General features: G+C 43.2%; 1 protein-coding gene and 1 long non-coding RNA gene across 6 annotated transcripts in view; both read right to left on the minus strand.

Annotated features, from left to right (window-relative positions):
- Positions 1-14,625, minus strand: part of LOC133933242 (uncharacterized) — a 96,595-nt gene extending 81,970 nt beyond the window's left edge. Inside the window, exon 1 of the long non-coding RNA XR_009912040.1 lies at positions 14,394-14,625. This is a non-coding gene — a long non-coding RNA (uncharacterized LOC133933242). The remainder of the gene's footprint in view (positions 1-14,393) is intronic.
- A 919-nt stretch (positions 14,626-15,544) lies between these two features.
- Positions 15,545-23,676, minus strand: arl13b (ADP-ribosylation factor-like 13b). Of its 5 annotated transcripts, none has more exons than XM_062380194.1 (10): positions 23,080-23,676; positions 20,255-20,325; positions 19,897-20,146; positions 19,455-19,560; positions 19,040-19,242; positions 18,567-18,678; positions 18,293-18,452; positions 18,041-18,157; positions 17,447-17,515; positions 15,545-16,894 (listed from the first exon to the last, which is right to left on the minus strand). In XM_062380194.1, the coding sequence occupies exons 1-10, from the start codon at positions 23,136-23,138 to the stop codon at positions 16,818-16,820; spliced, it is 1,224 nt and encodes a 407-aa protein (XP_062236178.1). In that variant the 5' UTR covers positions 23,139-23,676; the 3' UTR covers positions 15,545-16,817. The 5 variants fall into 5 exon arrangements, with proteins under 5 accessions (XP_062236178.1, XP_062236177.1, XP_062236179.1 ...); XM_062380193.1 differs by lacking the exon at positions 23,080-23,676 and adding an exon at positions 21,177-21,362; XM_062380195.1 differs by lacking the exon at positions 23,080-23,676 and adding an exon at positions 21,177-21,361 and having other exon boundaries at positions 15,545-16,756.
- Positions 23,677-24,911: the final 1,235 nt, after the last annotated feature.

The raw sequence follows: 24,911 nt of genomic DNA on the forward strand, positions 1-24,911 counted from the left end.
TCGAGTCTTTGTGCAGGAAGATAACCTTCTAAAGTGACATTGCCAGATAACAACTCAGCTCAAACAAAATGACAGCAAATGCCATCCCGGGGGTCCGTCCGGGTCTGATCTGAGGTTGATATTTGCCATATATCTGCCGTGTGCGTGCACCCCCAACACACACCTAGATACACTCAATGACACGACAACAGAAACGCACATTTGCAGACACTCCGCTATGCCCGTTCTGGAAAAACAAGACAGTCTGCATCATGTTTTGTATTAAATAGTGTGCTCTTATCGTTCCTCATCACATTTGTGCTTACAGCCATGACTGAATATGCCATTAAAAGTCAAGTCAAGCCATATTTGTTCATATAGCACATTAAAAACAAACCGAGTTAAGCCAGTGTTGACAGTCGTGGTAAAGGGAGACGACACAAGCATGGGTGAAAGATAAGATGAACAATGTTAGAGATACAGAGCAAGAACCCCGTAAAAGTGAAATCAAGATGAATTAAAAAGATAAACACCACAAAATGCATATAAAGTAAGTTAAAAAAAACAAACAAGCATAAAGTGAAATATAGATAAAGTGAAATAATGATGGCATGAATAAAAAGCAAGATTAAAAAGCTAGCACTTTAAATTCGATTTTAAATTACAGATAGCGGAGCGAGACCTGAGGCGAAAAGTAGAGTAAATAATGAATCAGTAAATAAATCAAATAACAAAACGATAAATAATAAATCTTGCTGAAGCTCGATTTTTTTAAATGAAGCCAATTTAGAAAACTATTCTTAATTTGAACTAACTGCCCCTCTTTATTTGAGTTGACTTTGTTTAATCGGTAGAATCAGTTAGTGACGTTTGTTTCTTCATCCGAAAAAAACCCTCAAGAGGCTGGCGAGGAATAAAAAGCCGGCTTTTGTGTCCTCCTGAAATTCAAGCACTTGTTTATGAAACCACAATGAGTCCTTATTGTTAAATCTGCCGCTGTTATCACCGTAAACTGTGTTTGTGCCGTGGAAAAACCTGGATAAACTTGATCGGCATAGCGGGAGAGCAGGCATAGTTGATTAGAGGACACTTTCCAGATAACATTCACCTCCTTAGATGACTTCCAGCTCTGGCACAGTGTGAAATTTAAAACTGATGGTGCTGGAGAAGTCTGATTAAAGACTCCTCTGGGGCCTAATTGTAATGACATGATCCAAACTACTACCAAATGATTCCCCGTGAATACGTCCTCGGAGCCTTCTACCTGCTAGATCTGTGATTAAGTGCATGGAACTGTCAGATTGCTGGATCAGGAGACCCCGTGATGGGTTGAGCTTTCTACCGACACAGCACCAGGTTCCTACACATCCTGAGGAACAAACAACAACACACCACCACCGCCCGAGCCTCACCGCAGGACTTATCTGATTCTCCCCCAGGGGGATGATTTCCACCTCTCCCCTCACCCGCTCCTTTCTACGACACCGTCTGCTCACAAATTACTTTGGATTTGCTCATTTCATAACTGGCCCTGAGATACAACTGAAAACTGGGGTGTTCAGCTTTGTGGATTGTCCACTAAAACATGATCCCACAACATCTGGGAACAATTAGGATCTTTTCATTCAGGCGTTGTGTGCATTGATTGTCGTTCTTTAGATCCTTTACACTGGACTCACTCAAATATGTTGTATTGATGGTTCAGTGTGTAGAAGTTAGTGATATCTAGTGGTGAATTTTCACATTGCAGCTTCACCCTCTCCTTCCAAGCATGAGAGAGAGAACCAGTTGTCATTGGTTTGTAAAGACATCATGTGAAAGGACATTATCATCTTGTCGAAAGCAGGTAGTCGAAATAACATTGTACTAGCATGTTAACAGTCTCCTGTGCTTCGATTGGCTATATTGACAAACAATATTGCGAGGTTTTGCTTTCAATCCCTCATGAATTTGACTTAATGTCTTCAGACACGTCCTCATAACTCTCAGGTTCCATTTTCTCCTCATTTACTTTAATGTTTACACCTAATATGTTTTTGATAGTTGTATTATTTATATGCAAACAAGAAAATGTGCAAAACTGTGACCTATGATGATTGTGGCATGATTAATACAAATGTAAGAAGAAATAAAAAGTAGATTTTCTTTTATCAGTGACATTATAACTCACTGCTTTATCACAACGTTAATTAGGTAAATCGTCCTATAATGAAGTTTTCTGATATGAACAGTAGGCGGAAATTAAAGAAATTTAGAGGGAGTTGAGTGATAATAACATCAAACTGTAATTCTGACTTGTATTACACAGATAAGCGTTCTTCACTGTTTACCTTCTACAGTTCCAGATAACGAGGCTAGTAAATATCAGCCTCTGTCTGTTCCCTCTCTCTGTGAAGGTCGTGACTCATCCGACAAAGAAGCCAGGATTTTACCAAACTGACCGGCTTTTACCGCCGAGATTCAATTTTCTTCTTCCCGCCTCAACCACTTCAGCTTCTCTTACTGTTTAAACGACCTTGTTTATTGCTGCTGTAAATAAATCTAATTTTCCGAGACCTTGAAGTGACCCAGTGTGTGTGTGTGTGTGTATCTGAGAGGTTGGAAAGCCACAGATGAAAAGCACGTCTTTACTGCATCTTGTCAGATGTCCTTCACTTCACAATAGCCCCATATTGCCATAATTGCTCCACTTGTGGCGCTAGTAACAGTGTGCAGTTCAGATTTAAACATGGTACGGTCACAGGCTCCATGTTGAGATGTTTACCGACTACAGCGTCTCAACTTGATCTGTATCGATATAGCTGAGCGGCAGGAGGATGACACATAGACAGGGTCCCTCTGAAACTGCCTCTCCCCCCCACCCCCTGCTGTGTCTGATATGCCCCTGAGGGAGCAAACACATCCTCCGCCCGACAAGCACGAGAGCTGGATCTTCCCAGGTTTTGGCCTCGCTGTATCTCCTGCTTGTTGCCTTGTTGCTTTGATTAAACTGTAATTCTCTGCCTTCATTTGCTCCCGGCAGCAGTGTCGATGAATAGCATTTAGACTGTATCAATTTAGAGATTTTACAAAATAAAAGTCAAAATTGTTTTGCTCCAACTAGCTAATTTCTGGATATTTCAAAGTACTGTAAAAACACTTTACTGTAAAAACACTTTACTTTGAAAAATCTCTTCATCTATACAGTAAAAATTTTAAATATTCAGTATGTAGGTAGTCAGGGAGGTCCTGGACACAGGCATATCAGTCTCTCTCTGAACTTATTGAGCAAAGTGTATTTACAGTACTTTGAACAAACTTTGTACAAACTTGAAGTATCTTTTATTGTACCCCAGCTTCATCAGTACCATTTAAAGGATCGCTTCTAAAGCAGGCTAAATTATTTCTAAAAAAGGAAACCGCATGAAACCCAGCACTGTTGAGAACTGTTGTTTTTTAATAAGAATAAATAATCTATTATCCATTTTGTACGTGTTGCGTGTATTGGCATCACAAACATCATTTCATATATATTTTTCAATTCAAAGCTTCACACACCAAAGCCATGGTTTCATTCAAAGCTTCATGAAGCTTCGTCTCGCCATCACTATTTTGAAGTATCCAGAAATTACCTACTTGAGGCAAAACAATTGTGATTTTTATTTTGTAAAATCTCATAATTTATGTTGTCAAAATGCTATTCATAAATATGACACAGGTAACGACAATATATACTTCTTGTGAATTTAGTCAAGGATTTATTTTTCAATTATGCATTTTGTATAGGCTCCATGTCAACAGTTTATTTTGAAAACCGGACGTAGGCCCACATGTGTTCTTCCTCTAACTTCGAGTACTCCGTTGTCCACTTTCTGGGCGGATGGATGCGTTTACCATAAGTGTCAGAATATGAGTGCAGTAGAATTTCTGTGTCGGCTGATTTGACCATAGGGATGGGAGTGTCTGCTGGTTTGACCGCAGTTATACACAGCTAGCCGCCAGCTAGTGGATGTAGCACAGCACTTAGCAGCTGAAACACCTGATATCTCACCTCACAAGTTAGCAGAGCTAACAAATATATAATAATAATATAAAATGTGTATGTCAGACTTACATTCAGCGGGTGGTGGGACACAGGGGTCATGTTCCTCCTTGTTTCCTGCTCTTGTCAACATGTCAGCCACATGTCAACTTCAGCAGGTGATTAATTACACCAGTGTTGTGTTGGGACAAGGTTCTGCTGCCCCCAAGAGGCCAAAAGTGGTCACTGCAGATTTAAAAAAAAAGAAGAAGCCTAACAGGGTTTATTAGTCAAGGTGAAAGCAGTGCTGTTATTTTTAGTCTAAAAATACTATTTGTTAATTTATCAATTTCTTTGTTATTCACGCTTTACTCAAGGATGCATCGCAATGGCTGGGAATACTGAATATACTTAAAGGAATAAAATTCAGAAATTAGCAAGTGCGCCTTGGTTTTGGTGTGTACATCGTTGGTCATCATGCATATATAAAATAAATAAAAATAAGAATGCATCAAAAAAACACGTCACTTATATGGAACTGAGAAATTCCGAGATTTTAAAATCATGACCATGTGACTTTTTTGTTAATCTTGTGACTGGTTTCATTGATTTATTTACATTGTTTTGCTTTGTTGTTGCTTGTGTTTAATTGTTTGTTGGTGATTGTGAATGTTTGTTATTCTCTTGGAAAAGAGATGATCTCACTGTGACCGCCTGATTAAATTAAGATTAAGTTACACTAAATACTATCTCATCATAATAATAGTTTTCTAACTGTTTAGTGCATCACAAGTGCACATGAAAGAGCAATATCAACAAAATCAAGTAGGGACTGACAATCATAGAGAGCGAGAACAAAATTCAAACAGTTTGAGGATTTCTTTTTCTCGAAAAGCTTTTTTAAACTTGTCTCTGACTCAGCCAACCGGATACCAAGAGAGCACATTAGACACTGAGCAGAATATGGATCAAAAAAGATCAAAAAGCCTTGAAAAAAAACAAAATTATATCTCAAAGTATAATCCAGCTGGAGTCCCTCCCCAAAAGTCAATGAACGACGCTTCGGGGCTTTTTAAGAACTTCTTCTGCACTAACTCGTGACTGCTTCCATGTACGTCCCACCATGCATCACGGCTCCACATCTGTCACTGTCATCGTTGGTTTTCAAATCCTCCCTCTGATCCGGCCCGTCACTCTTTCCGTGCGTGCTCTTCGGCAAAGCTCAGCCTTGACATTGGGGCGTTTTAGGAACCGTCTACCTGACAGCTCCCTAATGATTTCTTTTGGCCGCCCTGTCCTCGGCTGTCTGCTAATAAGTAATTACGTGGCCCGACGCGGCTCGGATCGGTCTATCAGTGGGAACGCATTCATCCGCCTGTGTGCTGGCGTTTGTGTGCGTGTCAAAATCACACTTTTCTGCTTATTAATCTCAGTTGTGTGCGTGCTCGCACATTAAAACGACAAGTGGGACAGCGATAAAAAATACACACCGCCCGTGGGGAAAACAGCAAGAGAGGGGCAGGAGAGGACAACACAGCCGAGATATGTGTTTGAAAATGGCAGGTTTGAGATTCCTCCTTTATTTTTTCTTCACAGCTCGATGAGGCTCTACTCAGCCGATCTAAAGCCTGTATTTGCTTTGTCATCGCTCAGCATTTCATATGATTTACACCTCAGCTGACACGTGAAACACACAAACACATATATACTCCTGTGACAGGGTTTGTCACCTCGATTTAACGTCCTTGAACCTCGACCTGTGAGCGACCTGCATACCTCCCGTCCAATCAGCATCTCCGTTTGGACGTCCACTTTACTTACCATACCTTATCTGCACCCAGGGCCCAGCTTATATTGACGCACCCGGAGCTGTGCTTTGATTAAACCTGTGTGCCATCGACGGCCTGTTGAGCCTCGATATTAAACACAGGGATGCAGAGGGGCAGCTAATCTGCCCAGTTGCTTTTACTTTACAATCACTAGCACTAGATGGGCACTCTAAGAGCAACCCACTTCCAACGAGGCTACTGCACTTCATTCTTATCCACTCTAAAGAAATTATTCGTAACATCCTGCGCCGCTCCACAGAACTTCACGGAAACCGGTTCAGTAGTTTCTGCGTAACTAACAAATCGCACACGCTCGTAAATATCAGGCCTTTGAAGAACGCCCAGGACTCCTCAAGGTTAACGTGTATGTCGATGCTTCTCATGTTGTTTTGGTGTCGATTGATCTCACAGGTACCTCGAGATCACATGTTTCATTTCCACATCGGTAACAGTTCGGATCTCAAACCTGAGCTCCTTCAAATAAGTTGGTGCAGCAGGAGATGTTTTATACTGTGACAAAATGCAAATACTGCAGATCTAATGTACTACAGCATAGTTAGACGGTGCCCTTGTTTCGTGAATCCCAGCTGGAGTCCGACCGCGAACCTTTTGTGGCAAGTTCTCTCCCCACCTTTCATCCCACCCTCATTCTTCTTATGATATACAGCGTCTAAAAAAAATGCATTTATAAAAAAAGCCTCATACATATTGTGTTTTACTCAATGTTGTGTCCTCCTTGTGACATTTTGCTCTCGAGTCGCCGAGGGCCCCTCTCAGCCTCGTGTTTTGCCCCCCTCTCTATCTCTTTTCCAGCGTCTGCTCCAACTCATCTTGACAGCAGCCTCTCGAAGCCACGTGAAATCTCATTAGCTCGGGTTTTATCTGCGAGATTCTAATCTGGGAAATGATCGGCTGGAAAAGTTATCTGGACCGGCTGACTGACGAGGAGGAACTTCTTCAGTTTGTTTTGTTAAAACTAGGGCTGTGAAAAGATTACAATTTTTACTCAAATTAATCACAGGTTTCTATGGATTAATCATGGTTAATCACATTACCGATTTTCTCGGTATATTTTTGTGAAAACAAAAATGTTATGACAAAAGATGGATATATACATTTAACATGTTTACTTTTTATAATCATAAATAAACAAAACAATGGTGCTGCAACTCAGCAGTTCTTTAGCAGTTCTCTTTGCTATTCCATATGAAATCATTTATATAATCTTCATCCTAAATAGAACTCGGGCTTTTTAGCCATTGTATGGTTGAATAAAACTTTTTTTATTTTCTTTGTAAATCAAACAGAATTAATTTGAGCTTCTTAGCCATTCTTTTTTTAGGATGGTTGACATTTGCTATAATTTTTTGTCCAACAACCATTAACCACACCATGACACAATCGAATGTCGCTAAAGGTCCTCTTAGCTAGTCGTTCTTTAGCCAGTTGGTGAGGCAAACTAACTTGTCCACATTCTCTGACAGTAAAGCTGACCGCCTCTTTTGCCTAATTAGTCCTGCGAGTGAAGCTGGTTTGGCGCATTGCACTTGAACTTCCCTTGCCGACCAACGCATGCCTCGCGTTGTGGTGGTACTTAAGGCTGGTATTAGTCCTGTCAAATGATAACGTCTTCCCAGAGTGTACATATCACCTTGGTTTAGTTGAATGTTCCATCTTTGTGTTTATGGAACACAATCTTGCCGTCCAGAAGGTTCTCAGGTTCATCAGAATTATCCATGTTGTTTGTTTGTTTGAGTGGCAGCTGCCGTCTGACTGCATTAGAGCGGCGACTAGTGCAGAGTGGGCGGAATTGTGGGTATATTGGAAGGTCCTTCTGCGCATGCGTTAAATGCGTAAAAAAAACATGTTGTTATTTGCATGGTATATGACCGTCCTAAATTGTTATAATAAAACTTAGGGGACATATTACCTCCACTTTTTCTCTTATCAAACTTGTCTTGGCTTTTCTGTTGGTTAAATTAAGAGAAGTCAAGCACTTGAATTAAGATGTACAGGATGTGATTACCTACATTTTTCATCATGACCCCTCATATTTTCCACAGTCATCCCCCAAACATGTCTCAGGATCAGTATTCCGGTCCCTAACACTCCCCTCAAGCTGATCTTAACAAAACCGCTCTCCAGTCAAAAGCAAAAGTGTTAAATTGATTTTTGTAAAGGGAGTAAAAGTGAAGGATTTTTTACTTAATACCTAATTTTCACTTTTGGAACTCTTTATTAATGCAGGCCCTGAAGCAGGACTCGGTGGCAGTCCGCGGGCTCGTCCAATCAGGTGCGGGGAGGGTTCCTGTTGGCGCTCTGGCACAGAAGACCACTTGTCAGAGTGTCAGTCGGATTTAGGCTCATGTTTCCTTAAACTAATAAACAAAAAAACTAGACGAAAACTATAAAAAAAAGGTAAAAAAGTATTCCTAAATTCACATCTTAATTTGGATCCACACTAAAAGTAAACTGGTTCATCTTCGTACCATGTCCCAGCCTTTTACAAAAGTTCAAGGAAAGGGATGAAAACATGACCTTCCTATCTCGGATGCTAAAAATCACTTGTTAACTTCCTCGTTCCCTTGTTACCTCCCTCGTTCCCTTGCTGCCTCACTGTTGGCCAATAAGTTCCCTCAAGCCACCCTCGTCTTCCCCCTCAAAACGCCGCAGGCTCCATCTGTGTTGGGCTTCCTCACAATCCCACTATGCTGAGTTTTGCTGAACTCGTCCAGACACACAGCAGCCTTCCCCCCCGTTCCCTTTTCACCCTTATCTCCTCCATCTCTCCCCCAAATACCGCTCGCCCATTATTACACCTTTTTTTTCTCCTTTCGTTTCTCCATCACTCCTCGCGCGAACACCTCATTATCCCTTATCTGCTTTTCTTATTCTCCCCCGCCTCCACCTCTCATTGCCTCCCCCGCCCTAATCTCCCTCTTTTTCTTTTACTGCCGCTCTGCATCTCCCCCTGCCATTTGCTAACCTCCACTTTCTTTTTTGCTTTATTTACTTGGCTGACCTCAATCAAGCCCCTTCCGCATTGTGTCTCAATCAGGTGGCTGATGGCGAAACGCCACGAGGACGACACACGGGAAATGAGCTGACTAACAGCAGAGTGCGTCTCCTCCTTTGTTTGAGATGAGTACTTACAACAGGCAATGGGGCCGGTGGATCAGAAATGATATTAATAATGTGACACTGGAATAAGTCCGCCATTAGCACAGCCAAGTGCATTTGTAGATGAGGGCACTTAGATAGCTCCGGCTCCGGCTCGAGTGCTTCGCGGCGACAATTCTTCATTTACATTAACTCTATTCCTTTTAACCAATAGGTGCACATTGCTTTAGTGGAATCAGGCCGGGGATCTCATGAGCCAGCACTTTTTAGTCGGTACAAAATCGGACATGCCAGCTTCTGCCAATTCTCCTTGAACACGTGACAAGAATCATTAATAATTAATAGAAGTTAATGAAGTTTGTTTTTAAAAGTTGATTTGTGATGGAAACTCAAAATCGCTCAGCCTAAAGTTATTTATTTGACAAAAAAAAAATAATCTTACGGTCGATGAAACATCCAGGAATGTGCTCTGGAAGCCCGACATAAGTTTCTTAATCAAAACCACGAAGATGTTTTAAAAAGTTTTGAAGACTAGATTTAGTTTAAGACTAGATTTCGGGCTGTAGTTATGGAAGAGAAGGTCGTGGAGACTTGCTCGTAGGCTCTGCCCCCACTAATGTGGGCACTCCCGATCCAATGGTGCCATCCCCGAGCAGGTACGACCTTCAGAAGAGAAAAATCTAAATTTCTGCAAATTTGGTAAGGGGGGGTATGGCGTATGGTCTAAGGCTAGATTTCGGGCTGTAGTTATGAATGAGAAGGTTCTGGAGACTTGCTAGTAGGCTCTACCCCCATTAATGCGGGCACCCCAAATAGAATGGTGCCATCCCCGAGCCGCTACGACCTTCAGAAGAGAAAAACCCAATTTCTGGAAATCTGGTAAGGGGGGGTATGGCATCGGATCTAAGGCTAGATTTCGGGCTGTAGTTATGGAATAGAAGGTCGTGGAGACTTGCTAGTAGGCTCTGCCCCCACTAATGTGGGCACTCCCGATCCAATGGTGCCATCCCCGAGCAGGTATGACCTTCAGAAGAGAAAAAAACAATTTCTGCAACTTTGGTAAGTGGAGGGTATGGCGTATGGTCTAAGGCTAGATTTCGGGCTGTAGTTATGAATGAGAAGGTTCTGGATACTTGCTAGTAGGCTCTACCCCACTAATGCGGGCACCCAAAATAGAATGGTGCCATCCCCGAGCTGCTACGACCTTCGGAAGAGAAAAACCCAATTTCTGGAAATCTGGTAAGGGGGGGTATGGCGTCGGGTCTAAGGCTAGATTTCGGGCTGTAGTTATGAATGAGAAGGTTCTGGAGACTTGCTTGTAGGCTCTACCCCCATTAATGCGGGCACCCCAAATAGAATGGTGCCATCCCCGAGCCACTACGACCTTCGGAAGAGAAAAACCCAATTTCTGGAAATCTGGTAAGGGGAGGGTATGGCATCGGGTCTAAGGCTAGATTTCGGGCTGTAGTTATGGAAGAGAAGGTCGTGGAGACTTGCGAGTAGGCTCTGCCCCCACTAATGTGTGCACTCCCGATCGAATGGTGCCATCCCAGAGCAGGTACGACCTTCAGAAGAGAAAAACCCAATTTCTGCAAATGTGGTAAGGGGAGGGTATGGTGTATGGTCTAAGGCTAGATTTCGGGCTGTAGTTATGGAAGAGAAGGTCGTGGAGACTTGCGAGTAGGCTCTACCCCCACCATCCTTAGAGGATTCCTCATCGTCACATATTGGATTTATATTCAAAATTATTACCTTTTTGACTCTCAAGTCTTAATAAAACCCTGGCACACCATTTTTTAACTGCAATCTTATGGCAAAAGCAAACCTGTAAATGATGTAGACAGATGTGTACTTTTATTTTTAGAATTAATGTTTTCCTGCGTCAAACTAAGAAATTAAGTTTGTAAATGTATATTATGTAGCTGTTATTTAACAGTGGTTTCTACATAATATCCAACATCATTTTGATTAAATAGCAATATTTTCCTGTATATAGAAAACATATATGCTTAATCTTCAATTTTACAGGTTTTAAATGTTGTTTTTTGTTGCTGGATGAGGGGATGTCTGTTGGAAATGTGTCACAGTAAGAACCCGGATTAGAATAAACACCAAATAATTGTTAACTTTCTCTCAGGGGGAACAAGACGACTTCTTTTAGAGTCTGGATGAAAGATACTGTCTGTTCCATGGAAATGCAAATGGCATTTCGAGATGAAATGAAATTAGTTCATTATTTGGGGAAACTGTGTCATATGTACAAAGCTTAAACAAGGGATTAGTGTAGAAGTAGCAACATAACGGAAATGTCATAGCCTGACGTTGTCAGACTCACAATTCTAGTCAGAATGTGAGTCTGAGACCGATCCATTGGGCTGTGATTATGGGGCGTGTTTCAACTGACCAGGAAATAAAATTCCTCTTCGCTCAATTGGATAGACCTCCAACCAATCAGAGCAACGTAGTATGTGACGTATGTTAAACAACGCATTGTGAGTTATTTACTAACGCCGGGTTCACACCGGACGCTGAAGCGATGCCGAAGCGGCGCTTCAGCGCAGCGCCAAGCCTTAAATAACAGCTGGCTCCCATCCACTCCCATGTTAAAACTTTAAAACTTTGTGCGGGTCACACCGGAGGCTGAAGCACCGCCCTGCGCCAAGGCGGCCTCGCGCCGTGCAGCGATCGTTTCGGCGTCCAGTCTATTTTTTGCGCTTGCCGCGAGTGTATCGCACCAGGAAACACACTGAAAAACGATCTTAAACTATATTGATGACATATTTTATATGATATAAATGATCAAATATGCATCCCATACTTTGAAGTCCCCTTCTGTTGTCCTGGAGTTTTAATTTGACCAATGACATTATTAAATGTCCCCCTCTGCCCATCCACTACAGCCACACAAGCAGTGATACAGATAAAAAGAGAGAGAGAGAGGGGGCTACGTATTCTCCACATAGGCTTGAGTGGAGAATACGTAATTTACCCCCGACACCCGACATTTAACTGAGCAAACAGCGAATTTCTTCAACATGGATGACATTAAATTAATAATTGAAGTGGAGAAGTACAGAGAGTTGTATGATCCTCGGAACATGTTGTATAAAGACAACACCAAGAAAGACAAATGTTGGGACGCTGTTGCTTAATGTTGGAGCAACAAGTAAGTATATGCTTTTAATCTACTGGATCAACGGGTGATATTATTAGCGCTGCCCGGCGGTTCAGCATCGCTTCAGTGTCCGGTGTAAACAGCCAAGCGCCGGCGTGATAGGGATTAGCGATGTCGATGTCTTCTAAAACAGACTCAGCTCTCCAGCGGCAGGCATGTTTGTTGAAAACGAATTCAACCCAAGGGCACTTTGATGACGTGGTTGATAACGTTACCGTTGATCATCTGTCCATCATCGTATAAAGCCCGCCCTGACAATCTGATTGGCCCAGTCGGGCATAATTTCTCCCCAACGGAGCGACTCCAGACCGAACTTCCCGACCTCAAATGTTGTGGGCGGGGCTAAGTTCGTCTGGCATCCAGGCTAGAAATGTCATAAAGGTCAGGTTTTCTTAGATCTAATTTTCATATTAGATCTAAGAATCTTCAGTAAAATCAGTCATGTGTATCAATGAAAACAGGAAGGTTTTGGACAGAGGATGTCACACCCTGTTAAAGCCCTATGAGATGAATTGTAATTTGTGAATATGGGCTATACAAATAAAATTTGATTGATTGATTGATTGATTACGATTTGGATGTGTCAAGTGCCATGTGTTATATTAATGATCGTAAATCTCATATTGAGCGAGGAAGCATGTTATTCCTGCATGGCCACCATCTTTGTTAGGATTTAGATGAAAACTGTGAAATAATTTGGCCAGTGTGTTTATTCACTTTATTCCGTATCTACACATTGGAACCCTACAGTTGATATTTCTCCCTCTGCTGCGTCTTATCTCCGGCTGCTGAAAGACATATCGCTCGCCTGTTGGAAAATGAGGTTTCCTCTGTGTTCCTGGGTTCATTCAATTTTCAAATAAAGGGGTCTAAGGACAGAGGATGCAACTTCTTGTCAATATCATGAAGCCCTATGAGGTCCCTATGAGGATGCCATACTCTCTATTCCAAATAATTATCTTTATTGATTCTTAAGTCTTGAAAAAAAATCCTAGAACACCATTTCTTAACTGCAATCTTATGGAAAAAGCAAACCTGTAAATGATATAGACAGACGTGTACTTGTATTTTTAGAATTAATGTTTTTTCTGTGAAACTATGAAATTATAGTTAAGTTTGTAAATTACCATTATATAGCTGTTATTTAACGGTGGTTTCTACAAAATATCTCACGTCATTTTTATTAAATAGCAATATTTTCCTGTATATAGAAAACATATATGCTTAATCTTAAATTTTACAGTTTTTAAATGTTGTTTTTGGAAAACAAGGCAACAAGGGTGCCAGAATTTCAGTGCATTTCTCTCCCTGCTGCGTCTGCATGAAGACGTTATCACAGAAGATGAGGGCAGGCCACTGGAAACATCTAATTACTTTGTCAACACTGGGTTCATAACTTCTGAAAGCCTCAAAATAATTGAAATAGTTTAACATTTTGTGTTATCCGTCATTTCAGAGCAGGTGCTTTTCTGCCCGTTGTAGCGTGAAGATTCAGGGGTGGGGGGGATTTGTGTATTTAATATCATTCAGCCTCATTCCACACTGGAATATGTTTGGCCCTCGGGCGCTTTGATTTGTATTCGTGACAGATCACCACAGTGCTGAGAGGAATCCCGGCTCGGTGTGTTTATAATTGTCACAAGTTCGTTCACTCTGGGAGACAGGGAGTCACGAGACGCGATGCTCCCTGTAAACACACTTCATAGTATCTGTTATTAATAGTGAACTCGTTGAAATGCAGAGCCGGTCGCCAGGCAGACCTACAGCCATTTGTCAAACGCGAGTCAAAGTTTCTCGATAGCGTTCTCCGGTTGTTGTGATCCCTTGCTTTGATTCACATTTGTCTCACCCGCGTCCCCCCCCCCCCTTCCCCCTGAAGAGCTGCGTAATGAAGCCGCTCATTCAAAATCTGGTCGCGCTTCAGCTCATCTGTCATTGTTGATGATGGGAATCCAGGTCGTTGCACACGTTGCACACTGGTTTTCTGGTGTCGGCACACTAAGTCACACAGCCTGAACATCAGCAAACACTCAACAGGATTCTAAGAATTGTTATATGCTCTTTTTTGCATAAATAACAGTTTCTATCAACTTAATAAAAGTGACTCTACAAGCCCAAATCAGAAAAGTTTTGAACGGTTTGTTACATTTAAATGTGTAAATGATCTTTGACCTGTTTTACGGTGACAACACAAAAGCATGAATTTTCTAGTGTTTTTTTTAAATAAACACTTATTTTAACTTTGACTCTTGCAGCATATTAGGAAAAAGCTGGGACAGTAAAGATTTACCACTTTGTAATGTTGCCATTCTCGAGTGATGAAGGTGTCATTCTACTCCTCTGGTCAGGTAGCACATGGCGTCCATTTCTCCCCAGACGCCTTCGAGCCCAGAGAAGTGGACAGCGCTTCTGGACACGGTTTACACACGGCTTCCTTCTGGCACGGTGAAGTTTCAACTGGCATTCGTGGACTTAACTACGTAGTAAAGTAATCCTGAGCCCCTGTGGTTATATATCGGAGAGCACTGTTAGTAAGTCAGAGGGGTGAATATCCAAATCCCTTCCCATCTTTCTTCGAGGAACACTTTCACAATAACTTTCTCACCCATTCGTTGGCAAACTGGCGATCCTCAGCACATCTCTGCTCCTAAAGGACGAGGCCTTTTCTGGACACCGCATTGCTATCACATGTTGACTTCGCCTGTTTCCAATCACAACATCATTTAATCACTCTATTGGCAGCAGGCTTGAATGGCAGGAATGGACGAATATTTACAAATTAAATGAAGTTGACAAGACAAAACCTTATACATCTTTTTTGTACTGCAATGAAATTAGAGAGTGGAAACCTCCTGAAACGCCTCGGCACCACACTCCCAGGGAATCACACTCGTCCGGATGTCACCCACTTGCACAGTGAACGCCTCTAGTGTCTCATCTGACAGGCATCTGGTGGAAGTCGGGTGGGGAGGGCACGTTCAATCTCAGAAATCAATCTTGTTCTACAGTTTCCCGGTTGAACGAAATGTTGCATCGACGTACAAACGCCACCTAATCAAAAAAATGTAAACAAATATCTCCTTTGATATTTGTCGGTCCCCCACATTTACAATTTTTCTTCTGTGACTTATTCTTGTGTCTCCCGGTGAATTAAAGTAATAACGTATATTTACTTGAGCTGTGTACTTCAGATCTGCTGTACGGTTATTTCAATTACATTTAGAAAAACTGATCCTGCATCTGCATTAAGAGCCAGCACCAGAAACACTGGATAAACACTGACATATGTATTCTGAGCAGAAGCCGGGAGTTGAAGCGACGCGTGTTCACGCTGAGCCCAAAAGAAAACACAACCAACGCTCCACAGCAGCCGCAGCTGCTTGTGATGGAGAAATCCTGCAGTAGAACAAACACAAAACAGATTCTAATCACTCCGCCATCGACGAGAAACAATCTTTAATTGTGCCGTTACAAAATTCAAGCTGGGTAGAAAAAATATGTATTCAATTATTGAGCTCATTAACAAGAGAGTGAATGTTCCCTGTGGTTTTAAAGTGATATTTCAAGGCCTGCACATACTCTCATGTGTTCTGGGCCAGTACCGGGAGTTCCAGGTGTTGGTGTAGAGATACGTTCTCCTCCCTCAGTGTCCCGCTGCAAACGCTTCAAACGAGAAACTTAACTGGGGCATTCTTTTTTCTTCCAGATTTGTTGTTTTTTCCTGATTTCAGCTATTTCCCCGCTACTCTCCAAGGGAGAAGGTGCGCGGAGTCGGAGCAACCACGGCTCCCTCCTCGGGGCCACCTCTGAGGCTGGCTCCTGCCTCGGGGGAAATATCACTTTTAAAAGCAGGTACACAATGTGAACAGCGGAAAGTATCGAACAATCTGTAGCCCTGTAGACAAATATATATTCACGTGTTGACATTCCTAACAATAAATAAAAAGATATGCTGCTTTACGATGCTGCCGAGTAGTGTAACGTTTCCCTTATAAGTATTTTTCTGTCTGGCGGCCGTAAAAACTTTACAATCATCAATTGAAATGTGGAGACACTCATTCCTAAAACTGACCAGTTCATGATGTAGTGTAACATGTTTCCAATAGTCCTATTTTACAGATCATCCTCGTTTCCATCCTCAGTTCACGTCACTGTTAAAAAACAGGGAACTATTTGTCATGTTTCTAAAGATCGAATTCAAAGCACTTAAGACCTTTTTGCTTATTGACCGACATCCACAACATCGTACGCACATTACAACACAGAAAAAATGCAACAAATAAATGGATGAAATAATAATAATAAACATATTTACATTCTTTGTCAATTAAAAGCATCTCAGTTGGACACACGGAGTCCAAAGCTGTCTAACACTGATATTATCAATACAAAATACAGTTTCAGTCTAGCGGTTGTGGGAACAGCTCCGCACCAAAAGTGCTTCTGCTGGCCGAGCTCAGAACCCGACACATATCAGTTCAGCCGGGTGCGAGGTTTCACATGAAGCCGTGTGAGTCCGTGGAACCGAGCTTTCAGCCTCTGAGCCGGACGTCGCCTCCCGGGACGCTGCTGCGCTCCACGTCGGCCGCGTGTCCATGGGCTCCCGGGGCGTCGAGTCGTCCGTTGTGTCCGGAGCCGACTAGCCGCTGCCCGCTTGAGACAGAAAGCAAGAAAAAAAGGGGAGAGCAGTGATTGGAACCTCAGCGAACAGAGGCTAGCAAACGATGTCATGAGCGTCACCGTTAGGCTGCGGCCTGTTCGCGACCGGCGGGAGAGGCTTCTTGAAAAAGTCTGTGGAGGGCATGGAGAAAAAAAGGTTGGGCGTTATTAGTGAACGACATCCACTGAGACCTGGAGTTCAAACAATGTCAATTTGAGCTCTTGTTAGGAGGACACGAATGAGGGAGACAGTGAGGTGCGGCGGACGGAGGACAGATGTGGATGAGCACACAAACAGGCCTTCGAGTGGATTAGGACGTCTGCCACCATGAAGGAGCCACACACATTCAACACACATGCCTGGTGAGACGCAGGAGGAGAAAAAAAGAGACAGCGATGTGGGTCTGTGATGCTGATCAACAGGCGACACACATCGCGAGGCAGGTTTCAGTGTTTCCCTTCCGTTCAGCACCGCTGCTGTGGAACGTGCAAGTCCACCGAGGAAACACTGAGTCCGAGCCGTGACATTCAATGGACGGGTTAATCCACACGCAGGCCAGGTTAGGCGAGGAGGTTAATGGCTGATTGGGCTGAACAACAAAAAAAAGGGGAGTAATGCATGAAATCGAACTGTGGAGGGTAACGAGGGATGGAGCATGACCAGGCGTCACACAGCAGCTTTACCGGAATGCTTCGAGTCCCCCAGCGGCTCTAGTTTTGGCAGCCTAGAAGCTTTGGGTGTGGCCCATCCCACTAAAAAAAATTAAAAAGAGACACACAAACTCATCAGAGTGAAAAAAGATGGAGGACCTGGTGCATGTGGCTCCTTGAGAGCTTTTGAGGAACAACACAGAGACAGCCCTGCTACTTTCTAGTAATAAAAAAGAAATTCAATAAAAGAAACATCATCCTGTTTTGATTACTAAAATAAAAGTCGGCCAATATGACCCATATCTCACGTTCGCAGATAAAGAATGTATATTTCACACCAAAATACTATGAAAAAAAAAAAAGATGTTAAATTTTTGTTTATATAAATATCTGTGTTTATACGCCCTCAAAAATTCATATTGGTCAGGCTCTAAATAATGTTTTGCACTTCCTGTAGCTGCTTCAAAATAAAAGCCTCCCACTGGATTGTAGGTGGAAAACGACCGGGAGTAACAAGAATTAACTGGTTTCGCATTAGTGGTAACTTGAAGTACGAGCAGCACTGTGGGAGAGCCACTGGAATCAGTCTATGCAGGCGTACGTTCAGGGATCTACGTCCACACTCACCTGGCGGCGCCGGCGGGACGAGGCTCTCCGCCGGCCCGTCCTCCGTCACCAGGGGGTCCACGCGGTGCTTCCTCTTCAGAAACAGCTTCTTCTTCTTGCTTTGCTCGCCTGTTGTGGCTGAAACGTGCAGAGAGGTTTTCGGGCATGAGACACCAGACAGCGGTTGGACTTCAGTAGAGATTGCATTACAGACTGCTGGTAGGATTTTTAGCGCCTTTAAAACACTCGTTTCAGTTTGTTTGTATCACTCACCTGAACTTGCGCTTTCCGACGCTGGTCTTGAATCCTCTGGCTCTTCCTCCTCGCCCTCTTCACCCTCCTCCTCCCCTTGATCAGCATCCGCCTTCGGGCTTTTACTCCTGCCCTCCTGCAGCTCCTTCTGCCGCCTCCTCTCCTTTTCTTTATCCTCGTTCTGAAAGGAGAATGAAACCCTCATCCCTGAGCCCTTTGAAATACAGAATGCTTCGACTCGAGCTCCAACACAACACGACACCTTCCAGTTGTGCGTACACCAACAGTCACACACCTCAGTGATGACGTTGTCGATTGGCTGGAAGGGGCTCGGAACGTTTTCCTCATCAAGCTCCTCTTGGATTGGCCGGCCTTCTCGCTCTGCCTCTTCATGCTCCTCTCGTTCTCTGCAGAAACAACAAGATGTCAACATCCAGTTGGAATACATTCAAAAAGCGGAAAAAGAAAGGTCCCTTTCATTTTAACTCAAGGACAAGAAAGCGAGGGGAAATATACTTTTACAGACAGAGGGGAGAAATCATTGGCATTTTGACATTTCAACTTCTCCCCAGCCTCAATTATCACTTCCCTCTGTCCATCTCCTCCTTCTTTTATCTGTCCCGACATAATTTCTTTCCTTATCTGTCTCCACCTCATGGTTTCCCCATTGTCATGTTCACGTGTGATTTTTAGCCGCTCTTATCGGGACAGGGCTTTTACAGTGGAGAGATGTTGGTTTATTTTTATGGCCCCTTGTGTTTTCCTAACCTTTCTTCTCGTATCCGCCGCACCCTCTCCGCCCGCTCCTTCTTGTCCTGCTCCTCCTGTGCGCGCTGCTCGGCCGTGTCCTTCTGCACGCGCTCGGTGATCGCCTCATAGTCTTTGGCGATGTTGCTGAGGAGCCAGTTCAGGCCCTTCTTGATGGACTTGTCCATCTTATTGCCGTAACCCAGGACTGCAGAGCACGGCTCCTGGCGCGGGAGCACATAATCAGAGATTAGATGCTGCCAGCACTTGTAGTTTCGCAGCATCCTCTAAAAGGACTTGCCGTCTTACACTGTGCAACGGTCGAGAAAGAAAATAAACTTGTCTCTTAGTCTATATGTGGGTGTCACTGCAGTTAAACCAAATGCCCTTAACACCACTCGACTGCCGTTCCCCCAACAGGTGCACAAACACTTACGATCTGACAGAGACACTTGTTCTCGTTGACAAGCTTCTCTAACGACAGGTTCTCGATGATGTCGGCTTCAGCCAGCGCTCCGTCCCGGTCCTGTTTGTTGGCGAGGCTGAACGCACAGAGGAATACAAAGATATCCTTGAGTGCTGACGTGCGGGGGGAAAGCAAACAAATAGAAGAACACATTGCACTCTCCTTTGATTTGGCTGAACCAGCTGCCGGTTCAACCAGCTCCTTCAATCTTTGAAGAGAAAGGTAAAGTAGCTGCAAGGACAGTTATAAAACCACTTGCCTAGATAATGCCTCTATAATGTCCTCATCCTTTCCACTTTCATCAAAGTGTCAAGACAGTTTTTTAAATCCCTTCGCACTTTCAAAACATTTTTAAAATATAAATGTTTAAGTGTGTAATACAGCATCATTTCCGGGGGAATACCACACTCACACTAGCACAGGTTTGCCGGCGATGCGCGGGTGCTGAAGGACCTCGGCCATGGTCTCCCTCGTCTCCTGGATCCGCTGGACGTCGCTGGAGTCGACCACGAACACCACGCCGTACGACTCAGAGTAATAGTTCTTCCAGATGCCCCGGATTCGCTTCCCGCCACCCAGGTCGAAAATGGTCACCTCGAACTTGCCCTGCTTCAGGTCGACCTTGGAAAAACCTACTGTTGGAGCCACATCCTGAGGATTTTCTGGGGGGAAAGATAAGAGCCGAGGAGAGTAAAGGGAAATTGTATGATAGCAAATGATTCCAGTTTAAAATATATGGAGAACCAAACATTATAATATCTATAACAAACCTCCTTGGATCCCTCGCACTGTGGCCGTCTTCCCTGCATTATCCAGTCCCACCATCACCAGAGTCACTTTCCTGTGAGATGAGAAGAGGACAAATGAACACAAACATCACTCCTACAAAAACCCTGGTTCACCTGATGGCGTCTGCGGTGCCCTGCATCTAAATGTGCTGTGTCCGTGACACAGAATCGACTTGGCATTAGTGTCCATGACGCATTTGGGGGCACAGATAAGCCAGTTAATAATCTGAATGACCAACGCAATCAGATGTCTGCAGGCCGACTGGGTCAGCAACAGTCACAAGGTCAGCGAAAACTAATTAAACTAATAAATTCAAATGCAGTACACTGGCTTACGAGCAATATCGAGTGTAAAATGCATGTTTAGCCTTGAAATTACCAGGTTGTGGACTTAATTGTTGTGTTTATCTTCTGGAATGAATATGTCAAACAACACATCTTGTTTCTAAGTCCTCCGAAAACCAACAAATGCACGCCGGGCCTGGTATTTGTATTGTGAGCCAAGATGAGCTTTCCTGCAGGACAACGCAGGCAAACAAAGGAGCAGATGCCCGCTCAGTCGTCTCTGCAGGAACGCACCATGCACACACCTGGACGGCAAAGACGGCACGGGAACCGCAGCTACCACCGGGGTTTCTCAAACGACCAGATATCTAAGTGAAAACTTCGATAAACAAGGGGAACCATCTTTTTATCGAAGAAATGCAACACTTGCACCTTCAATTGCAAAAGATATTATTAAGCGTAATTGCTCTCACAGCAATATTTTTAATCCCGGAGCCACTTTTTTGAAAGGATCCATCAAAGAGAAATAAAAAAACATGGCACCTTAAAAGCAGGATTTTGGTGGATGCTTACACGGTAATAGCATCATTCAAATTGTTTCTCCCGGCTGCATACTTAACTTTGAAGCTTGCGCCAAAAAGACAACAACCGCACGATCCATCTGACCGTCCTCTGGAGCCAAGTGGCCTTCATCATCTTTGCGTAAACCTCCGAAAACAGCGAGATGCTTCCCGTCCCCTGTCCGCTAACCCATCACTGCACTGCCCTCGCTGACACAAACCCGTCACAGACACGGACCAAGAGGAAGAGACGCCCTGAGCAGACCTGCCTGCAGGATTAGTGAAGGATTTCGGACTAAGTCCATAGGATCAGATGCCTCACGGGTACCACGTGGGTTAAGCATCGTCGATTAAATCTTAGTGCCTCACACCTTTTTGTTTGAGTGTAAACAGTAATCCAAGATGCCTCAGATCAATAAGGATGAGAGTATGTTCATTAAAAGAACAAAAACGAGGAGACACTGAATCCTTTCTTACATATGATGAACGATTGGATTTGGATTTATGACTCTAATTGGCTTCTACAATGTCATAATATACAACCAACAGACCAAAACCCCAGATACTTAATATAAAATCAAATTGGCTCATTTACTAAAGATTATTCACCAAAATCCCTATCTATCAGTTGCACAAAATAGAACAATCATCACCAGAAATAAGTTTGTGGTGTGGCTTTGATGCCGTTTAAAAAAAGTCAGAGTACGAGGTTTGTTCTTAGAATTCATAATGTTATCGGATTACAATCCACCGTGTCACATTCATTGCTGAAATAACCACAACACCTGTGAATAAAGCAGATGTCCAGCTTGAGTTAAAAATCTAAATAAATTAGGATAGAAACTGACTGACAGACTCGGATGTGTGTGATATTCCAGCAGTTGAGGATATACTAAATAGATTATGCATAAATAGTAAGAATGGTTGATGAGGAGCTGATTTATATTCTCGAGATATTTCTCGAGAATATTTCCTTACTCAATATGGTGATATGAATTAAACAGGGCGTGCAGACGTCTATGTGAGTGGACGGACATTCGCACAATCAGATGCAATCATACCTCGTTTTCTTGAGCATGTGTATAAAACAGAAAACACGAGACATGACAAAAGAACTAAGAGGAGGAAAAAAACAAACCGAGACAAAACCTGTCCCGCTCCGCTCCTCGTCAGTTCTCCGCTTAAGTAGGATGAGAGGGCCTGACTAATTACTATTGTCTGTGAAAGGACGTGAATGAAGGAAGCTCGGCTCCTGTGGAAATAGTGAAGCTTTTTCAAAAAGGGTGGATCTTATTCTTTTTCTAAATAAAGTGTATTTGTGAGTCGCTCCAGTGCGTAAGAAGAAGGTTCTTCGCAATATTGAGGCCGTAAGAAAGGAAACACTGTTGTGTATGTTTTTTAAGGTAATCAGGCATATCCAGGATGATCGTATTGGAGATGAAGATTCTCAACCAGTCACTGATTTAAAGGGCATAGGGCAAAGCTATGGAGTAGGGTGTCATCTGTCAAAGAATATCTGTTGCACGTCGGGTATATTCTATGCAACCTCTACTTAGTGAAGTGCATTTTAAACTGGACTAAACAATTCCTCGCCCTGTTAGAGCTTTAATGCATGCCCTGTTATTCTATAATTGAGATTTTGGTGGGTTCTCTCTTCTTCCCATCTTGTTTGTATGGGATTGGACGGATTGTAACGTGTTAATACACAACATGTTCATTTTTTGGAGCTAGAACCCCTGAAAGTCTCAAAATTCTGCAGAAGTGTTCGGATAAAGTCTCTTATTTGTAAAATCTAAAGATGTCGCCTCCTTATAATTTACAGAAACTGAAGTGGAAAGAAACTGAGATCATTACAGCCAGCCTCCATCTCTTTCCCCTGATGTAACCACAGGAACAACCTGTTTGCATCTGTCAAAGTTGGATCTGTGCAGCAGGATCACAGGGCTTCACCACACAACTCACCTGGCCGGCTCTCGCCAGCGTTTTAGCCAATTGCAGCAGTTCGCCATGAGGCTAAACATCTCAGGCCGACTCCAGGTGACTGCGGTCGGGGCGTCCCCTCGGATGGGACCCGGTCACACCTCGATGGATCCAACTTTGGGAAACCTCAATTAGCTACATAGCGAGCTAATCCGTGTTGGCATCGACGTTGACATCTTCCCCGGAGGTCGACATGGGCAGCGGGGGGAGAATCAAACCGCCTTCGCCATGTGTGTTGTCGATAAACGTGATCCTGGGCGACGGGCAACTTCCAGAAACACGGAGTCCCAGGTCCCGTTAGATGAGGCTAGTGGAAGCTAATGTGGCTAACGTGGCTAGCTGTAACGGTGTCGTGTCAACGCGTTTAATACCAGTCTCAACGCGTGAGTGATTCTACTCTGATACACACATACGCTGAAACGCAGTAGTGTGATAGAGCTGCTGTTGTCTCAGCTCATTTGAAGCAGCCCACATTAGCTGTTTTACTCACGGAACAGCAGCTAGTTAGCTTTAGCCCGGGTTGTAGCTCCCCGCTTTGTTTACGCCGTGTGTACCGCGGCTGCTAGGCTGCGGAACGTGATGACGTCAGCGTGCGTGAGCGACGTCTTCCAGAAAGAGTCCGAGGATGATTTAAAAACTACAGCTTCTATATATGCTATATATAACTGATTTGATATAATATAAAGCATGTATCTCCACTGATTTTAGTGAAGTATAACCCTCTAGTTAATTATAATACAACAGCAATAATAATAACTTGACCGAACCTATATATGTACTGATTTTTGTATGGTATCCTTATTTTAATGTTCCCGTATCGCTGCCCTTCTAATGCACAAGTATTCATTAAATATCTTGTTTTTGGTGACCACAAATCCTCATTTTCCTTTCTAAGGTCATTAACAAACGTACATTTTGTATTTCAACATCACTTTAACCATAGCTAGATTTACAAAGCGCACACACACGCACGCCCACGCACGCACGCGTACACACAGAGGATGTTGAGGATCATAACAAAGTCACATGATGACCTCTCCGTACAGTGAGAACTCTGTCAAACGTTTCTTATCCTGAAGTCACAAAGAACTGAAATGGGCTTGAAAATGAAGTGAAATCATCATGTTGAGATAAGTGTCTCCACAAAATAACACAAACTGTACAACACAACAGGCCCAAAATTACCACTGTCTTCAGGACATCATCTCTGAGACACTTTCTGTCACTCCTCTATGCTGTGTACCTCCCATCATCAATTATTTCCCAAGCATGCTGTAGTTCCCAGAGGCCTGCTACAGTCTCCCCCTTGTGGTTGTTCTGAGATGGTGGTCGAGAACATGCAACAAGAATCTTCATCTATGTTTGTATAAAACGTACTCGGGGTCAGTTTTCTAATAAATATGGTAAAATATATATTAAACAGTTTCCTCAGACTTAAAGATCCTCTGCTCTTCATCGACTCTTCTTCATACTGTAAATGTGACCTTCACTTTTCTTCTGGTTGTTTCCACTATGTCAAACTTGCTGATTTTGTTCTTTTACCTGCACCAAGGACGTGATGTTTCCACCTGTTTGCAAGAGGAAAGAAAAGCAGAGTCATGATTCCAGCAAAGTCGTGGAAGGATGTTTATTGAGCATTAAAGCAGAGACAAGTAGTAACAGAGTAGTAACAGATGTTTTTCTTCTTGTTACATCTGGTTTGTCAAAGAGGAAATGATCCATGTGTTTAACTCATAGACTGAATATAAAGGCTTTGGGTTATACCACAGCGCCACCTTTGGGTTAAACAGTAGAAAAGCAACCACCTCTCTGCA

This window comes from Platichthys flesus, chromosome 22 (genome assembly GCF_949316205.1).
Source record: "Platichthys flesus chromosome 22, fPlaFle2.1, whole genome shotgun sequence".
NCBI lineage: Eukaryota > Metazoa > Chordata > Actinopteri > Pleuronectiformes > Pleuronectidae > Platichthys > Platichthys flesus.

Excerpts from the sequence above, each read along its gene's own strand:
- arl13b (XM_062380193.1), bottom strand. The coding sequence starts at position 21,253 with ATGATGAAGGCCACTTGGCTCCAGAGGACGGTCAGATGGATCGTGCGG. Across the intron at positions 20,326-21,176 it reads TTTTGGCGCAAGCTTCAAAG|GAAAGTGACTCTGGTGATGG; the intron begins TTAAGTATGCAG and ends CTCATCTCACAG. Across the intron at positions 17,516-18,040 it reads CGTCCCGCCGGCGCCGCCAG|TGGGATGGGCCACACCCAAA; the intron begins GTGAGTGTGGAC and ends AATTTTTTTTAG.